Consider the following 18,147-nt stretch of genomic DNA (forward strand, 5'->3'; position numbering starts at 1 on the left):
GCGCTGGAGCCGCGCCGGCGCCTCTGCCTGCCGCACTGCCCGCGCCTCTGCCCTGGCCCTGCTCCCGCAGCCACGGCGGGGAACGCGGAGAAACCCCAAAAGCTGCAGCCGAGGAGCCGAGCCGCCCCGGCGGCACAACTCCGGCTGCCGTGGGGCTGGAGCGGGGAGGCTGCGAGGAAGCTGTCAAGCTCCTGCCCTCTGCCCAGAGGGAACCAGCCAGAAACACGTGCGAACCGGAAAGCAAAAAAATCCCCTGGAGAGGGTGGCTTACCTGTTGGAGGTAGAGGAAGGCTGGAGGACAGGGGAGAGAGTGAGGAAGCATGCCTGAGTTGGAGACAAGGAGGCAGCCCGAGTTAGCCATGGAGCACAGCATGTGTCGACAGGTAGCCGTGGAGCTGCTCGCGGGTCCGTCCTCTTCCGCACACTGCTATCCACCGCTATCCTCGTCTTCCCGGCTGGCCCCTCGGGCTCTCCCCTCCTCGCCGTCCCTCCCGACCCCTCGGCGCTAGTTAGGAGGGTTCATCTGCGGCAGGCCGGCCGCGCCGCCGCCGGAGCAGCGCTTGGCTCTTCACTTCGGGGCCATTAGACACTGGCACTGAGCGCACGGTCTGCAAAGGGTGTGCGTGAGCCAGAGCGGAGCGGGAGAGAAAGGAAGGGGAGGAGGAAGGAGAGAGGGCTCGGGAGCGAAATAAAAGGGGTGGGAGTTGGAGGAGGAGGGGGAGTCCCCTGTGCATTCAGACATCAAACAGAGCTCTGTATAAAATGAAGAGAATCCGTAATGACATGAGAACAGCTGATCCCGCACTTAACCCCTCCACCGCCGCCGCTCTGCAGATGGCTTCCCCGTCGCCCTCGCCACCCCGGCCGCACGCTGGGGAAGCAGCCGGGCAGGACGGGGCCGGGCGGGCAGAGCCGGCTCCGCTCCCGGCGCTGGCTCCCAGGGGAGGAAGGCTCTTACCGGGAGTCGCGGTGCTGCAGCGCGGTGCCGCGGGAAGCTGTGCCGGCAGCGGCGGCGGCGGGGCTGCCGGGGACTCCCCCGTGCTCACTCCGCCGCACACGTGCACACCGCCACGCTCTCGCTGCGAGACGCCGGCGCTGCCGGGCCCGGGAGCCGCGCAGCAACCCCTGCTCCGCCTCCTCGGAGCCACCGGCCCCGCACGGCCCCGCAGCCGCGGGCAGCCCGCAGCGTTCCCTGCCGGACCAGCCGCACTTCACCGACGCCCGCATGCCCCGGGCACCACTGCTCAACCCTGCCAAGGTGTGGGAGCCCCCGGCAGGGCCCTGTGAGTCCCCACCTGCCTGCCCGTCCCCCAGGCACGGAGGGCTGCGGGGACCCCTGCCCCTTGGGGTGACATGACGGGCGCTGCCCCCTGGCACTGGCTTCCCTGCGCTCCCCAAGCGATGGGGACCCTCTGCCCCAAGATCCACAGAGGTCAGCCCCGGCAGGGCTCCAGAGGTGCTCTGGCGTTTCCAAGGGCCCTGCGGTGCTGCCAGCAGCCCTGACGCATCCACACCACACTCGCCGCTGTCACAGCTGCCATGGCAATAGCCTACGTGCCAGTGCCCGCGAGGGACAGCCGCGTGTGTTCGCTCGGGTCCCGTCCCACCTCCACCCATCCGGGCCCCGCAGCAGCCCCGACACTGCCGAGGGTCCCTCCCTGGTGCCCACGCCTCGGCAGCACCGTGCCCGGCTCCGGAGCCATGGCAGTGCCGACGCTGCCAGGCTGGCATTGTGCTGGGGCATGTAGGAAACGAAACCTGGGCTCGGCTCAGTTTCCGTCTTGGCCAAATGTAATGCACAAAGGCAGGGCTGTGCCAGCAGCTGCTGATGCTCTGTCTCTGCCGGAGCCTCCAGCACACGACCAGCCGTTTGGAGCTGGGATTTTCCACAGTATCCCCAGGCAGAGTGACATGCTGCAGTGTCCTGGTACACTCACAGCAGTTACGGCTTCTGCTGCAGACACTCCAGAGCAGCAGTGTGTGGCATGGCCGGCCCAGAGCACAGGGAAAACCTGCTGCAAACAGCTCTGTAAGAGCCATCCTGGGAAAGCAGTGTGGGGCCAAGGGGGTGCCAGCCCCTCCCAGCAGGTCCTGAGACTCGGGGGACTACACTCCAAAGGGACTGCAGGGACCCAGATTAGGAAGGGGATGGCAGGCCTTTGTTACCACCACCACCTTTGTCACCACAACCACCTTTGTCACCACCACCACCTTGTGGCACTGGGCACCAAAAAGGTTCAGCAGTGACATCTGCTGCCAACAGCATCCCCAGGCACTGCTCCCTGTGGATGCCCACCACAGCTGTTCCCCCTCCAGCTCCAAGGACCACAACAGAAGCAGCGGCCCCTTCAACACACTGTAGTGCTCAGACCCCTGAGCACCTGCTGGCTCCAGCTTCCCTTCCCAGAGACCCCCATGGCCCGGGTGCCATGCCCTCCTGTGCCCTCCAGCGCCCGGGGAAGGATGTGGCACAGCTCTGAAAGGACAATGCGTCCCCCCACAGCCCTTGGTGCAGTGGAGGGGAGAGGGGCTCCCCCAGGAACCCGCAAGCACCCGAGCACCACAGAGACACCGACAGGCCAGCAGGCAGCTCCAAAGGCCCTGGGCCGGTCTGGCTCCACTGCAGCTCCTGGAGGTGACAATGGCAGGGTGCTGCCTGGCACACTGGCCTTGCGGTGCCCAGCTAAGCCAACCACGTGAGGCAGAAACGGGCTCCAGGATGAGGTAATCTGCCCATCCTCCCCCGCGCTGCTCCGGCCAGGGTGACTCAAAGGCATTCCTGGCCGGTGGCAGCACCACAAGTGCTGGCACTGCCCTGAGCCAGCAGCGAAATGGGCACAGCTCTGGGAGCTGAGCAGTGCTGGAGTCTCCTCTGTCCCTTCTCCTGCCATCACCAGCGCGTGCCTGGCTGCAGAGATGTCCCTCTGCAGAGGGGAGTCCTGGGGACACTGGCCGGGCAGGGTGGCACCAAGCCCCCAGTCAGCTGCAGTGGCAACACCGTGCTGGCACCACTGGCTGAGTTCCCTCACCCTGCTGCTCCCAGTGACACTGTGCCACAGTCCCAGCCAGCAGCCTGGCGGTGGCACCAGGGCAGTGCCCAGCCCCGCAGAGCCGCAGCCCCGGAGGAGCACCTCCGAAACTGAAGCCTTCTGGAATGAAAGTTTATTTATCTGTTTAATTAAGATGTGTTCACCAGGCGCACAGACCCCATTCCATCTGTCTCACTTACAGCCACGTCCCAGTAAAATTAAACCTAATAAATATCAGCAGAGGGAAAGCAAAGGGCACGTGTGAGATATACGATCAAGGCTGAAGTTGCACAGGGCTGCAGTTCTCAGCACATCTCTCTCTGCCCTTCGGGGCTGGGCTGGCGCTGTGCTCCCCGCTCAGCATGGGGCTGCCTTTCCTTCAAATCAGCACAATTCCCAGCTTTTTATTTATTTTAAATGAACCCTTCGGGGCTCCTTGGTTTTGTTTTCTGGAAGAGGGAGAACAACATGGCACTGGGACAGGAGTGGTCTTGGCCACTGTTCCGGTGCTGGAGCCAAGGGCCAGAGCCTGCACTGGGAGCACTGGTGGGCATGCACCCCCAAACCACTGAGGGAAACTGAGGGAACTGCCAGGGGCAGCACAGCACATCTGGCTGCTCCAGGCACCGGGATGGACCTGCTGCACAGTGGAGAGCTGCTGGGAGATGCCCGAGGCAGCCAGTGCGGTGCCATCCTCTCCTTGGGAAATGGCAGCAAAGCCCAGGCCTCCTCCAAGGGACACCCCACCATCAGGGAACTTCATCCTCGAGGAACGAGGCCCAGGGGTCTGCCTGGAGCCCCCAGCCCTGCTGAGCACACGGTGGCACATCCAGGTGCCAAGGGCCCTGCATGGGCTGCACCAAGCCCTGAGCACCTGTCAGAGCTGCTGCCAGCCCAGAGCTGGCCCAGCTCCATGCCCAGATTCCAGCCCACAGGATCAGTGGGAATCCCAGTGCCTGGCAGCAGGGCTCTTCCTGGGAGCCCTGTGTTTCCTCTCCCAGCAGAGAGGACGATGCGATGCCCAGGACCTGCCGTGGGGCACAGTGCACAGCCATGGGGCACTGGGTGTCCCGGGGGCTGCTGGTGTTTAGAAGGACCCTGTGGTCCCTGCAGCACTCTCCCACAGGGCAAAGCCCAATGCTGACACTCGTGAGAGCTGCCAAGGAGGGCTGCAGATCAGCAAAGACATAACCTCTGCCAGGAGGGCCCTCGAGGCTGGACCAGGGAGATCAGGTGCTCCAGCCTCCCTGGGGACATCCTGTGAGTGCAGGGCTGGCAGCACACCAGCACCCAGGGACAGCGGTACCAACCTGATCCTCTCCTCCCACCCACTCCAAAATGCACCCAAGCCGAGGCATTCATTAATTAGAAGCTCATTAGTAGTTATTCAAAGACATCAAGCAATTACATGAAGGCATTGACAGATCTGAGCTGCCGTGTGACAAGGAACATCCCATGGCAAAGAAGGTCCCACGCCCCCTGTACCTTGGCCACAGGGATGGCCTCAACTTAGGGCATGGACCAGGACAGCAAGAAGGGATTGGCAAGCCTCCCTGGCACCCTGTGAAACCACTCCAGCTTCCCCTCCTCCTTCCTCCTCCTCCCCCTCCTCCAGCAGCTCTCAGAGGTCAGTGGAGCCACTCTGAGTGCCTGCTCTGAATTCCCAAAGATGGAGCACCCAGGTAGGACCTCACCAGGTGAGGAGGGGACTGTGACCAAACCACAGCCAGTGTCTGAGACAGCAGCTTGGCAGTAGGAGGGGAGCAGGAATGGAGGGAAAGCACCTGGAAGTGTAATGGGATCGAGGGAAAAAAACGCCCCACTAGGATGTTCCTGACCCACTGTGGGGGAAACAGGATGGGGTCTGGGGATCTGCCAGCCTCTGACCAGAGCTGCCAGCACCGTGCAGAAAAGGACAGCAGCTGGGCCAGCACGTGGGGATGTTCCACAGCCTCCCGTGCCACCCCTCCTCTGCCCTCGAGCCACTTGGGCAGGGACAGGAGCCCTGGTGCTCTCCACATAATGGCACCTCCTTGCAGCTGTCCCCTGTCCCCATCATCCAGCATAAACAGGGGCACAGGGTCCCCCAGCAGCCAGTGCACCTAGCACAAACACAGGGTCCCCCAGCAGCCAGTCCCATCCGTACCCTGGCTCCTGCAGGACACTCGGGGCAGCTCCTCAGGACACCCCTGGCTGGGCAGCACGAGCCCGAGCCTGTCACCATGCCTGGCTCCTCGCCTCTGACCACGCCACCCTTCCTGAAGCCGTTTCACTTGACAAAATATTTACATGAAATGGCAATTAGGTTCCCTGGATTTAATGAGAGTTAACCTGCAGCAGCAGCAGCGTGGCAGAGCAGCTGCTGCCGAGCACCTCAAGCCTACAGGCCGGGTGGGCAGTGCTGGGGCCACAGCAGGGGAATGGCTGTACCGTGCTGGCAGAGTCACCAGGGCCAGGACCATGGCCACCAACGCTGAGGCCAGGGCCAGCACCACCACAAGGCCCTGCACAGACTTAAAAACGAGGAAGGACTGATGGAGGATGATGCAAGGAAGGAGCAACTGCAGACCAGGAACCTGAAATGCTGCATTCCCAGGGTCCCCCTCTTCCCTGAGACCAGCTCCACTGACTGAGAAAGGGTTCCTAAGAAAAAGCCCCTCTGAAATGGCAGCTCTGTGCTTCAAAGGCTGCTGGGGTCTTCAGCAGCAGCCCCCAAGGTGCCAGCACATGGCACACAACAGGAGGGGTCCAAGCCACCCCAAGCAGGGGTGCGTGTGGCACTGCCAGTGTGGGCAGTGGCACTGGGCTGGGACCCACCTGAGCAGCAGACAGGTGAGGTGGGCACAGGGGAACACCAGGCTGGAGGTACTCCAGAAGTAAACACTCCATCCTCATAATAAGATTCTTTTAAATGCACAGAGAGGATGTTAGTGCTAAACAGGTGCTGTGACCCAGGGCACACTTTATAAATTGTAGCATTTAGAGACCCCCTCTTCCCCTTGCCCCCCACACACTTAATTTCTCTGCAATTACTTTGTTTGAAGGCATTTTGCTTTAGCATCTCAGCCCGTTGAGGTGATGATGACTGAGCCACCAGAGCTCTCCTGTCACTCAGGGGTACCAGACCCTCTGCTTCCTCCCACGCTGCAATGGAGAGACGCCCACGATGCCGAGAAGTGACAAAGCTCACTGCTCTGCCGGGAGCACAGCCCTCGCCCTGCCCCTCCAGCACAGCTGGGGATGCCACCACGCAGGGCTGGGACCAGCTGTCCCGGGGTGACTGGCTCTGTGTGCCACACAGGACAGGGAACAGAGAGCCTGGAGTGCCACTGCCCCACAGCCAGGGCGGTGTGGGACGCTGTGCCCCGTGGGAACGGGCACCCCATGCCACCCGTGCCTGCTCAGCCCAGCCCTGCAGAGCCACACAGCTCTGCTCTGCTCTCCAGCTGCGGTGGGGTTCAGTCCCTGGGCAGAATTAGCACCGAGGCAGGAGGCTGTGCCAGCCCTGACAGGGCTGGAGCCGTGGCAGCGCCGACATCCCTCATGACAAAGCACCTTACACCTGAAAGCTGCTTCCTGAGGAACAATGAATTCGCAGTATGCTCCTCCTCCCTTTGCCTGCCTCTGCCCACTCTGTCCCCTGCTCCCAAATCCAGGAGAGCACACAACTCCCTGGAGCCTGTAAGCCCCAGCAGAGTGCTGCTGCCCCTTGCCACCTCTGAGGGAGCAGGTGGAAGGAGCAGGTGCCACTGGCTTGCAGCCCCAGCTGGTAGGCTGGGATGCCATGGGAAGACCCTGGGGTAGCGCAGAGCCTGATACAGCCCAGCTCCTGCAGCTCTGGGGAGGGAGTGGAGCTCCATGGGGCACTGCTGGCTCTGCTCTGATCACTGCCTCAGCTGCACCCAGACTGGGGCTCACACCCACACTCAGTGTCCAGCCTCAAGCAAAGTGCCTGGACAGACCCTGTCCCCTCCTCTCCATCACTGCACCAAGCTCTGAGATGTTTGGGTAGGTGTCAGCCTGTCAGCCTGTCCCCCCTCCAGCCATGGCCTTGTGCCCTGCTAGAGCAGGGAGAGCTGAGCCCCCGTGCCCAGCCCACTCCCCAGCAATGCCCCTCGCTCTGGGCATCCCCTCAAGCCTCAGAACCCCTGAGCAGAGACTGCTGTGGAGGGACTTTGGGGTCCACAAGGGGACCACAGCGTCCCATGGTAGGCTCCCCTCAGTAGCCTCAGGAATTTCAGGCCTGGGATAAAATGTGGGGGCTGTCCCACCAGCATCTGCCAAGATCCTGGGTGGGCACCGTGAGAGGGGGCTGCTGCTCTGCACAGAGCCATCACCTGAATGTCCCACTGTCACCACAGAGCCGTGTCCCCTCCCAGGACAGCCAGAGCCCACCAGTGACCACCACAGCACAGCTGGGGCAAGGGTTTGGTACTGCCAGGGCAGGCAGCACAGCACGGAGCTTGGACAGGGCGGTGCAGAAGCAGGAGGGCAGCTGGGGGTGCCCAGGCAGGGACCCCTGCCCGCTGCCCTGCTCCTTCCCTGGGCCCGTCCCCAGCCCTGCAGCCCTGCCCGCTGCTGCCAGCCCGGGCAGAGAGTGCCTGACCACGGGGGAAGCTCTCCCTGGAGCCCGGGAGTGCAAAACCACCCCGATCCTGAGCGAAACCTCAGCAGACGGGGAGGACAGCGCCCACCCTTGGCAGCGGTACCTACCCAAAAATACATCATCGTGTGAGCGGCGGGCTGAGGGGCTCGGCGGGGCTGCCTGGGAGGGCGATGGGACGGCGATGGGAGCTGCTCCCGACGCGGCTGCACCGGCCCCGCTCCTCCGGGCTGCTCTGTGCCCGTCGGCTGTCCGACTCCGGCGCCGAGGGCCGGTGCTCCCGGTGCTGCCGGTGCTCCCGGAGCTCGCTCGCCTCCGTCCCCGGCGGGCTCCGAGCCGGCGTGCAGCCCCCGGCACGCTGCTGGGGCAGGGCAGCGGCCGGGCGGCACCGGGGCAGCACCTTGGGCAGCGCCTTATCCACCCCCGGGAAAATGGGGAGGAAGAAAAAAATTGAATCCTCTCCAGCGTCTTCGAGGACCAAAGGGAAGGGCGAGCGTGTGAGGGACGCCAGCCCCGGGGGTGAGCTGGGGAGGGTCCGGGACCGGGCTGGGCGCTGGGGCCGCGGCAGCGTGGGCTCCCGCTGACACTCCGAGGAGCCGAGGTCTGCCTCAGCGTTTTTCAAGCTACCCTGTCAATAAGGGAATCCGCCGCTCACAGTTAACCTGCGAGGTGCCAGCCGGCTCCCGGCCCCGCGGGTGCCAGAGCCCCTGCTGCCATCGCGGGCACGGCCGGCGGGGATGCTCAGCCTGCTCCGCCTGGGATGCTCTGTCCCCCCGGTTTTTGGAGAAGCCGAGCAGCGTCCCACGGGGGACAGAGCCAGCACCCCCAGCCCCCACGTACAATGGGGAGCCATGGGGACAGTCCCTGGAGCCCGTGATGTGGCCATGGACTGCATGAGAGGGTACCCAGAAATCCCAACCAGCGCCAGGGCAGCCCCCCCGCAGACCCCCGGGCAGAGCAGCAGCACGGGACAGGGACAGAGTGAGGGGCTGGCCACGGCGTGGCCCCTGGGGGTGGGTCAGGAGTCCTGCACACAAACCCCAGCAGCCCCTGGCACTCAGTGCAGGCTTGGCAGCCGGGCAGTGCTGCTCCTCGGGCACTAAATCTCTGTCCTCCAGGGACATGCGGTGGAAGGAGCGAGGGGACCATGAGCGCTGAACCAGGAGTGGTATGAGGGAATAAATAAGGATAAGGGAAGCAGAGGAGTGAGGGGGGCAGCAGATTGGTCTCCGGGGCCCAGCTGGTTCTGACATCTACAGATGTTCTTTGCCCCATAATCATATTCAGAGCAGCACCAGGCTGGAGGCAGCTCTCCTCCAGCACAGCAATAAACGAGAGCAACACTCTCAATAATTCAGCACCAGGAGAGGGTGATAAAGCAGCAGAGGCACCACTGCAGGCAGCTGGGGTGGGGGGCTCCCTGGTCCCTCTTATATCTCTGTGATCCAAACCCTTTCCTCTCTCTCTGCATCCTGTAAAGGCAGCTCCAGCTGTGACTTGGGGTCCCCTCAGCCTGCCAGATCCCCCAGCCCTGCTGTATGGGACAGACAGAGGGGCCCAGCACAGCAGAATGAAACCCCTCCATCACCGGCAGACAACACCTGAGGGGTCCCTGGGCAGGGCTCAGAACCCTCCTGGAGCCAGGGCAGGGCCAGCAGCACAAGCACCTCCCCAGCTCCCTTCCCATCAGCTTTCCACCCTCTCCCACTGCAGCCCCCCACACCCACACAAACAGAGCCTGGAGCCCAGAGCCAGATCCCAAATGTCCCACCCAGAGCGGGCACGGGGCAGCTGAGCTGCAGGACACCCACCCCGCTGCCCTCCCCTCCTCCAGACACAGCCAGTGGCCACAGCCCAGGGCTGAGCTGTGCCCTCTGACCCCACACACAGCAGGGCACTGAACAAAGCCCTTCCTGAGCACAGCAAGGGAAGCACTGAGACATCAGCAAGCCCAGGGTGGGGGCAGCCCCAGCCCCACAGCCCCCCCCTGCAGCTGGCCAGTGTCTCCAGGCCCACAGCACAGCCCAGCCTTCCTCCGGTTCATCCTGGCTCCCTGCAAGCCCTGCTCCCACCCAGCCCTCCTGCTCCTCCTAGCAGCTCTTTTTCCACATTTCCCTTGGGATCTCAGGACTCTCCCAGCAGGTCACCTCCATCCTTGTCCTGTACGTGCCAAGGATGGGAGTGTTCCCCTGCCAGACACCTCTCCATAGCTTTGCAAGGGGCAGCTCCTGCAGCACAGTGCCACTGCCCTGGCCCCATCACCCCCTGGGCCCACTGGCACCCCCAGCCCATGCCAGGGCCCAGAGCTATGGATGCACCAGACTCATCCTCTGCAGCCCCTCAGCTTTCTTTGCCCCTCTGCTTCACTGGCTTTCACGGGGGAGCACTGTACTCAGTGGGATGGACCCTGGGGGGATGCAATGTCCCCTCTGTGATGGGGTCCTCCTACTGCTGCAAAGTCCAGTAATGTGAGGGTAGGACAGGAAGGAGCCACCCACACCTGACCAGTGGGCACCAGGCTGGCAGAGGGCACCTACTCTGGTCCACCTTCCACTCACATCAGCCATGCCCTGCCTCAGCCTGGGGACACTGGGAGCTGTTGTGACACCTCCCAGAACCCCGGGGACAAACATCTCCTGGGGTGGGCAACTGCAACAGAATGGGGCTGTGGGCTGCTCTTTGCCCCCAGGAGGGACAGGGACCCTGGGTCCTCCAGGGAAGGCTCCTGGGGCCGCAGAGTATGGACAGACGCAGGTCAGCACACACGGACACTCACAGGCACGTCAGTCTCAGCTCTCCTCATGCAGGATTCACCTCACACCTGCGTGGGGCTCAACACCGGGGGGAGCAGGGGGCTGCTGGCAGAGGGGAGGGGGCAGCCTTCCTCCCATTCCTGCCCTGAGCACGGCTCTGTGCCCACCAGCCCCTGCCCAATCCCTGAGCCACAGGCTGAGGGTGCTGGCCTGCTCTGGCCCCCCTGCCAGCCCCACACATGCAGGTTCAGCATGCAGGAGGGACCCGGAAGCAGCCAAGGCAGAGCCCAATGCAGGAACTGGGATCCGAACCCTCCGTACCTTTTATTCAGCCCAGCTCCTCCCGCGGCGCTTGCACTGGGCTCTCTAGAAAAGACAGGGAAGAGGAGGAAGAATTAAAATCAATGATCATCATCACTAACCTGTTACACTCAGTGCTGTCTGCTCATCGACTGCACAGTCCTGGGATACGAGCACGGATGTGAGTGTCATTCCCTGGGCACTAGGGAGCCTGTGCTGGTCAGGAGCTGGTGGCCAGGCCAGGGGCTCAGCCCAGGGCAGCCAAGCAGCATCAGCACCCACCAGTAACATGCCCAGGGTGATGGGCACAGGATCCCCCCCTTCAGCTCCACCAGTGCACCTCGAACCCGACCCAGCTCACACAGACCAGGGGTCCTTTCCTGGGCTCCCCTGCAAGCACAGCCCCACACACCCCCACGGGGTGGGACAGGGCACAGCTGCCATCCAAGTGCTGGCTGCACATCTGGGTTGGTGCATCACAAGCCTTCTGCCCACAGCAGCACGGTGACACGCTCCTGTGAGGAGCAGCCCCTGCGGCACGTGGCTCCTCTGCTCTCCTGGCTCTGGGCACTTCTTGGAAATTAAGCCAAATTTCAAAGAAAACTTCCTGAAAGCTGCACTTCAACTAATTGGCTTTTGCAGTGTGGCCAAGGCAAACATTCATCAATCATGTTAGACCCTCAGAAATAATGAGAATGGCTGATACATCCCAAGAGTGGCTAAAGAATGGGGGGGGGGGGGGGGGGGGGGCTGTGTATGCCTGTACCCGCTGCTTTGGAGGCCAGCAAGGGCTGAGTCCCACCTGCCCAACAGCTCAGCCCCCACTGCAGGGCCAGCACCCCCAGATGAGGGTCCCGAGGGTGGCTGCAGGGACCCCGTGCCTGGAGGCTGCTCTGAGCTCATGGCGGTGCCAGGAGCACACGCCCCACGGACGGTCCGGCCGCTCAGGAAGCACAGAGACTGTTCCCAGGCACTGGTGTTAGCAAACACAGCTCTCAGCCGCGCAGCAGGATAATCAATTATGGTAATTCCTGCCTCAATGAATCAGATTCATGGAGGAGTACAGCTCATTAGGCTGGTGCTGACTTCCATTAGCACTTTTATGATAAAAACCCTCCAAACGCTTTCACCCCGCGCCATGCGTTCACCAGGCTGGGGGTCTCCCCTCCCACCAGGACAGGGCAGACCCAGCTGTGGGATGTGGGTGTCCTAAAAAAGATGGTTGGGGACTCCCTGGTTCCCAGCAGCGTGCTGACAGCCCTGCCCCTGCAGGCCTGGCAGACCCCAGCCACCGCTCCTGAGCTGTGCCACGGCTTCGCCAAGGAAGCGCCCACCAGGATCCCGGCTGGCAGCAGGAGATGGCACAGCAGGCCCAGAGCACTCCAGCAGCAGGGCTGGGAGAGCTGGGAGAGCTGGGAGAGCTGGGAGTGCTGGGAGAGCTGGGAGAGCTGGGAGCCCGGTCTGCCTGCTCTGCCATGAATAATTGAGGCGGCGCGCTCCTGGGGGAGGCTCAGCGATGGGTAACGCCGCATTTCCCAAACACATTTCCCAAGAAAGGCGCCTTCTGAGAAGCTCCTCACAGCAACATGGGACCCGCAGCCAGGATGTGCCTCAGCTGGGATGTGCCACGCTTGCTGGCACAGACAGGGGCTCGCCAAGCCCAGCTCCAGCCCAGGCAGACCCCTCTGGTGGTCCCGGCACACAGGAGTGGGAGGCTCAGCCAGAGCCTCCCTGTCTGCAGCGGGAGAGGGAAACCCCTGGCACAACGTTGGTGGGAGAGAGGCAGGAGCAACTCTGGGCAGGATCTGGGGGGATCTTGGTCCAGTTTCTGCTTTTTTGGCAGCAGTCCAGGCTGACTGACTCTACCTGGAACCTCGCACAGCCTCAATGGGACTCGCTGCCAGAACAAGTGATCCCAGCCCAGCTAAACCTGGGTGAGAATCAGGGGGTCTGCACAAGAAATCAACCCGTGTCACCCACCCAGCTGCACAGATGCCATGAAAGCTGCACCTCATCACCCCCTATCCCCACGCTGCAACCGAGGCAGGCCTGGCTCTGATCTGCTGGGAAACTTGTTGGTAGTTTCTCAAAGTACATTTTAAGCCCCGTTCCCTCCACCAAAAATCCTAAATTAATTTTGCTTTTAATTAAATTCATTAGCAAAGATTATCTGGCTGAGGAACAATAATGTCCCACCCCTCCCCCCACAGCCCTCTCTATTTATATCCCCATATACAGAACAGCAGCGAAAATTTCTTTATGGGCCATTAAAGGTTTAATGTTTAATTTATAACCACCTTCTCTGGCGGGTGGGATGGCCAGGCACAATGTCAACATTTTTAATTAAATGAGAAGGGATTTTTTTTTTCCCAGCTAAGGAATATAAAACATCCCGTTCCCAGCAGCGTTGGAGGCAGGGGCAGGAGATGCAGGGGCTGGGGCAGAGGCTGGCTCCTGCACAGTGGCTCTCAGGACACATTTCCCCATGATCCTGCTGTGCCCAGGGCCAAGCCAGGGCTGTTCCACACTGTTGGGCAGGAGCTGAGGCATGACAGGCTCGGGCAGTGCCCAGAGGAGCCCTGGTGGGGCAGAAAGGGGCCATCAGCAGGACAGCTCTAGGACTGCCCAGCAGAGCCCTCCAGGCAGCAGCTCAGGTCTGGGAAGAGCAGTCCCATCCCGGGGACAGGGACAACATGGGCTGCTGGGTGGCAGGGTGCATGGCCCGGCAGGGTCCTGGCACGGGGCTGAGCACCAGCTCCTGTGCAGGGTCCTCGGGGGGCAGAGGTGACAGTGTGGCACTGCCACACCACACCAGCATCGCTGGCCACCAACCCCCCCTGAGTAACAGCTGTGAACTGAAAATCCTTCCTGCAATTCCTGCTGGCCACTGGCACCTCCTCCCAGCCCGTGAGTGTGGCTCCTGTGGCATCACCACCTCCTTCCTGCCGGCCAGGGGATCAAAGGGCTTCCAGTGCCAGGAGATCAAAGTGCTCCCAGTGCCATTCCTGGAACCTGCTGTGAGCCAGGGGCACCCGCTGGAGGAGCCTGGCACCCCTGGCACCCCACTGGCATCCCTGGCACAGCCCTCATGGCACCCCTCGGGCACGGGAGCTGCGGGGAGCGTGTCTGGCTGTGCTGCCAACAGCCCCAGCAGGACAGTGCAGCCCCTCCTGCCTGGACAGCGGTGAGGGGCAGCTCTAAGCAGGCAGCTTTCCATTAATGGAGTGGTTTATCTTACAGGAGAGATTAAATCTCTGTCCAGAGGAGCCCAAAAGCGCTGAATCAGCAGCTAGCTGGGGGTGGCAGGTTCAGCCATGAGCACTTGGCTCCAGCACAGCCTGTCAGTGCTTCATCCTCCTGCAGCCACACTCTGCCAGACCCTGCCAGTGCTGAGCACCCCCACACGCTGTTCCCCGCCCTTGCAAGTGCCAGGATGGCCCAAGGAGCCACATGCAGCTCCTCACACTGCCTGCCAGCCCCATGCCAGCCCTGTGCTGCACTAACAGACCCAGAGCAAGCCAAGCACCGGTGGTGTGGGTGAGCTGCCTTCCTCCTTCCCTTGTCATCCTCTGCACAGCACAGATGGGCTGGCAGGAGGTGTCCTGGCACAGCTGGCATGTCCCCAGCAGCATTGCAGGGTGTAGCCCTCAGGCAGCAGGTCCCCAGCCCATCCCTCCCTCGGGCTCAGCTCAGCAGGGTCCCTCACAAAGGCAGGTTCCAGCTCCCCTGCCCAGCGGGGCTGTGCTGCCTCCCAAGCCAAGGAGCAGGCAGAGCTGTCGCCCGCTGCCCACGCGCTCACACATGTGTGCTCACGGGAGCAGGCGTGCAAGGACCGGCTGCAGGGAGCCAGCAAGGGAGCAGGGATGGCACTGTGCTGCTCACTAAAAGCATGAGTGTCACTAAATCAATAATTCATTTACTTTAATGAGATAAGTACTTGGAAAACTAATTGCAAACCTGCTCCATTTACTCTAACCCATTATAGCCTTTAATGTAAATGGCAGGAACGCTGCTGGAGGAAGGGCTTTGGGTGGAAGATTGTGTTGTCCTTCCCCTTCTTCTAAGAAAGAGACATATCAGTCACCAGCTGGGACAGTAGAAGCCAAAAGAGCTGGTGGAATTACCATACGGAAGTGCTGATGACGGAATCACCTCATGGAAGTGCTGACGGTGGAGCAAGGAGAAAACCCAGTCCCCCCCGGAGTCACCACTGTCCCTCTGCCCATGCTGCCACCACAGAGGGATCTGCCGAGCCAGGATGTGGCTTCACGCTTCCCCTGCACCACAGCCTTCCATCTGGAGCCTTGCTGAACGTGCCCTGCTGCTGCTGCAGGTGGTCACTGCAATGATCTGTTATAAACCCAAGGCCGCATCTCTGGCACAGCGTGCCCCGTGCCAGCCCTGCCAGCTCCTCTGCCTCAGCCGCTGCTGCCCCTTGCCACCCCTCCGGCCCCTGCCAGCCCCCACGTGCCCGGGGAGCCAGAGTGGGCAGGGGTGTCCTGCCAGGCCCCAGCACTTTCCTGAAAAGGAGCCGTGGCTCCCGGCAGCACAGCCGCAGCATTCCTGAACCGCAGCCGGAGCGGGAGCTGCGTGCCAAGGGCTCACTTCTCGCTTGCTGGAGCAAATGGCAGGTCATAAAAAGGAACTGTGACAGAAGAGAAAATGTTCCAGAGTCCACAAGGACCAGTCCAGGGTAAATCCATCTGCTCAGCAATTTAGCTAGAAAATCCTTTCCAATCATCCATGCTGTAGGTCCTTTGTCCCAGCTGGTGGCTCTGTCAGGGCCTTTCCCCCTCTGGCAGCTCTCATGGGGCTCCTGGTGCTTGGTAATCCCCGAACACCTCCATCAGGGACACTTGGGGAGGGGCCACACCTCGGGGAGAGGTCACAGCAGCCCTTGCAGAGGCTTTGGCAGTGGCATGGGCCATGGGGACTCCTTCCCAAGCTGTTGGCTCGCTCAGAAGAGCACACCGTCCTTCCAGGTCCCCTATCCATGGCAGCATTTGGGGGATGCTCCCAGGAGTGCAAACCCCCCCTGCAGCTCCATGAGCAGCCCTCGCACCTCCCAGGAGGCTGCCCTGGGAGCCAGGGCCGAGGAGAGCTGGGATAATCCTGCCTGGCTGAGAACTCCCCAGCTCAGCTTTGCACAGCTGCCGCAGAGATCTCGCTGCAGGCATCCCACTGAATCCCACCTCAGCCACTCCTGTCGCACAGAAAATCGATGGCAAGCATCTCAATTAATCACACCAGGGGCAAATTGATTAGGAGCCTAAATAAGGTCAACATGGTTGTCTGCTTATAGGGTGGGACCCCTTAATCATAATTTTGTCTGCAACGGGCTGCAGAACCAGCAATCACAGCGGCTCAGGAGCACACAGGGATCTGCACTGAACTCCTGCAGCTTTGCGGGCTGGTGGCACTGGAGCCATGGCTCTGCCACAAGGAGCTGCATTCCAGCATGCAGCAGCCACTGGGTACAGGCAGCTGGGAGCCCCAAGTGGGGACAGTGACAGCCCCAAGCAGAGACCCCAAGGCCCAGCTGTCACCTCCAACTCCAAGGTGACAAAAGCAGCAAAGCACTGCTCTGGGCACAGCACATCCCTCTGACCCCACAGCAGCTGGGGGGGGTCCTTTGGCTTCTGCCCTCCCAGTTGGTGGCTGATACTTCTCTTTCTTAGGAGACACCATCTCCCACCCAAAAGTCCTTCCCTTCCCTTTCCTCCAGCAGCATTCCTGCCACTTCGGTTAAAGGCTATGGCTGGGCTGGGTAAGGGACAGAGCCCTGACTCCTCCTCTGGTCCCCACGACCCCTGAGTGCTGCCCACAACCCGTCTGGCACTGGACACACCTCACTCACTCACCTGCCGCTGCCCCAGCCACCCACCACCTTTTTTTTGTTGTAAATACCGGTATAAAAGTTATAATTTGGTTTAATATTTAATATAGTCAGGTTAAATAAGCATTCCCAGCCCCATAAATAATCATTAACGGAGGATTCTAATTGTGCTGTTGGGATCCGGCTTCATGACTTATTTAGTGGGCAGACGCTCTTCCCCTCCGCGCTCCCCGCACGCTGTAAATTAACCTGTGGCTCAGCCTCGCCCTGAGAACCCTGTGGGACAGGGCACAAGGGGACAGATCCACCCTGGGATGACACCAGGATGTGGAGTTAGGAGAATGCCTGGGGTGAAGCCAGCGGGGACAGGGGGACCAGAGAGGCTGGAGGAGCTGTCAGGAACATGGAGCAGCTGAGCAGGACACGAGTGTGAGAGAAGATCATGGATTTTGGGGCACCCTTGGCTGTGGACACCTGGGCACGGTGTGAAGCCCGGAGCAGAGGTAGGTGAGCCATGGACGAGGAGCACCCGCCCACCCTGCTCACCCTGGGGTGGCATCAGCAGGGACGCAGAGACACAAAACGCTGCCAGGCGAGAGGAGAGCAGGGAATGCTTTTATCCCAACCACAAACCTACAGTGAAATTGATTGAAAACAATAGGAAAAAAGGAAACAAACCCCAAAGCACCAAACCCAATGCACGGGGAATTGGCCAGGGGTGAGCGTTCTGAAAGCACTCAGTGGAGACACGAGGACAAGCAGAGTGCAGGAAAACCTCCGTGTGAGTGTTTTCCCCTCGAGGGATGTACTGATGCAGCACTGTAAAAAAAGGTTGGGGTTTTCTTTATGTAGCCTAATTTAATCTTGAAATGAAAAACGACAGAAGTAAATGGAACGAGCCCCTCTCCGGCGAGCGTGGCTGCAGGCATCGTGCCGGGCCCGTAGGTGCCCTCAGCTCTGTGCCCAGGCAGGAGCAGCTCTGTGTGCCAGCTCCAAAGGGCACAGCGTGCACCCCAGGAGCAGCAGGGACACCATCCCCAGGGAAACAGGCACATCCTGCTCCCCAGACCCCGGAGGTGCTCCTGCTGCCACTGATGCCATCGGGATGATCACATTCAGGTCTATCCCCACAGTGTGTCCTGTGTCCTCTGGATATTAAGCACAGAAAAACCCCTGGGAGGTCTCCTATCCAACTGAGAGATGCAGTAGAGGGGACCCAAAATTGACAGTCCTTCTAGAGCAGTTTTCCTGTCCCTGGCACCTCTGCTCCAGGCCCTGCTCATCCCGAGCACGGGTGTCCCAAAGAGTGCCAATCCTGACTCTGGGCTGCAGGTCCATGGGAAAGGTCCTGCTTTATCTTTATTTGTCAGGATTTATATGAAAAGGGGATAGTTCAGCTCTGAATGTAATGATTTGGAAGAACAGCCCTCCAGTGGCCTTCTCAGCTAGCATGTCATCAATACCATCGATTGCTAAAAATAACTGATAGCCCTGGCCCAGCACGGTGGGGGAATGCTCCTGCCCACTCTAAGACCCCAAACAACCCCTGCTCCAGGTCTCCAAACCACCTGAGTCCCCACACCACCCCCTGTACCTCACCCATGGGCAGCAGAGCTCTTTGTGTTC

The 18,147-nt window shown here is 61.2% G+C and overlaps 1 protein-coding gene across 5 annotated transcripts in view; it reads right to left on the reverse strand.

Moving 5' to 3' along the window:
- The window catches only part of RBFOX3 (RNA binding fox-1 homolog 3), a 130,177-nt gene that overhangs the window by 18,027 nt on the left and 94,003 nt on the right, over positions 1-18,147 (reverse strand). For 3 of the 5 annotated variants that reach the window (XM_041485733.1, XM_041485732.1, XM_041485731.1), the window contains exons 3-4: positions 10,707-10,751; positions 272-608 (exon numbers count right to left, since the gene is read on the reverse strand). In XM_041485733.1, the coding sequence (XP_041341667.1) occupies positions 272-373 (102 nt within the window). In that variant the 5' untranslated portion in view covers positions 374-608; positions 10,707-10,751. The remainder of the gene's footprint in view (positions 1-271; positions 609-10,706; positions 10,752-18,147) is intronic. The other 2 variants (XM_041485734.1, XM_041485735.1) reach the window with 2 other exon arrangements.

The sequence above is a fragment of the Pyrgilauda ruficollis genome, unplaced genomic scaffold (genome assembly GCF_017590135.1).
Source record: "Pyrgilauda ruficollis isolate IOZ18807 unplaced genomic scaffold, ASM1759013v1 scaffold72, whole genome shotgun sequence".
Classification (NCBI taxonomy): Eukaryota; Metazoa; Chordata; class Aves; order Passeriformes; family Passeridae; genus Pyrgilauda; species Pyrgilauda ruficollis.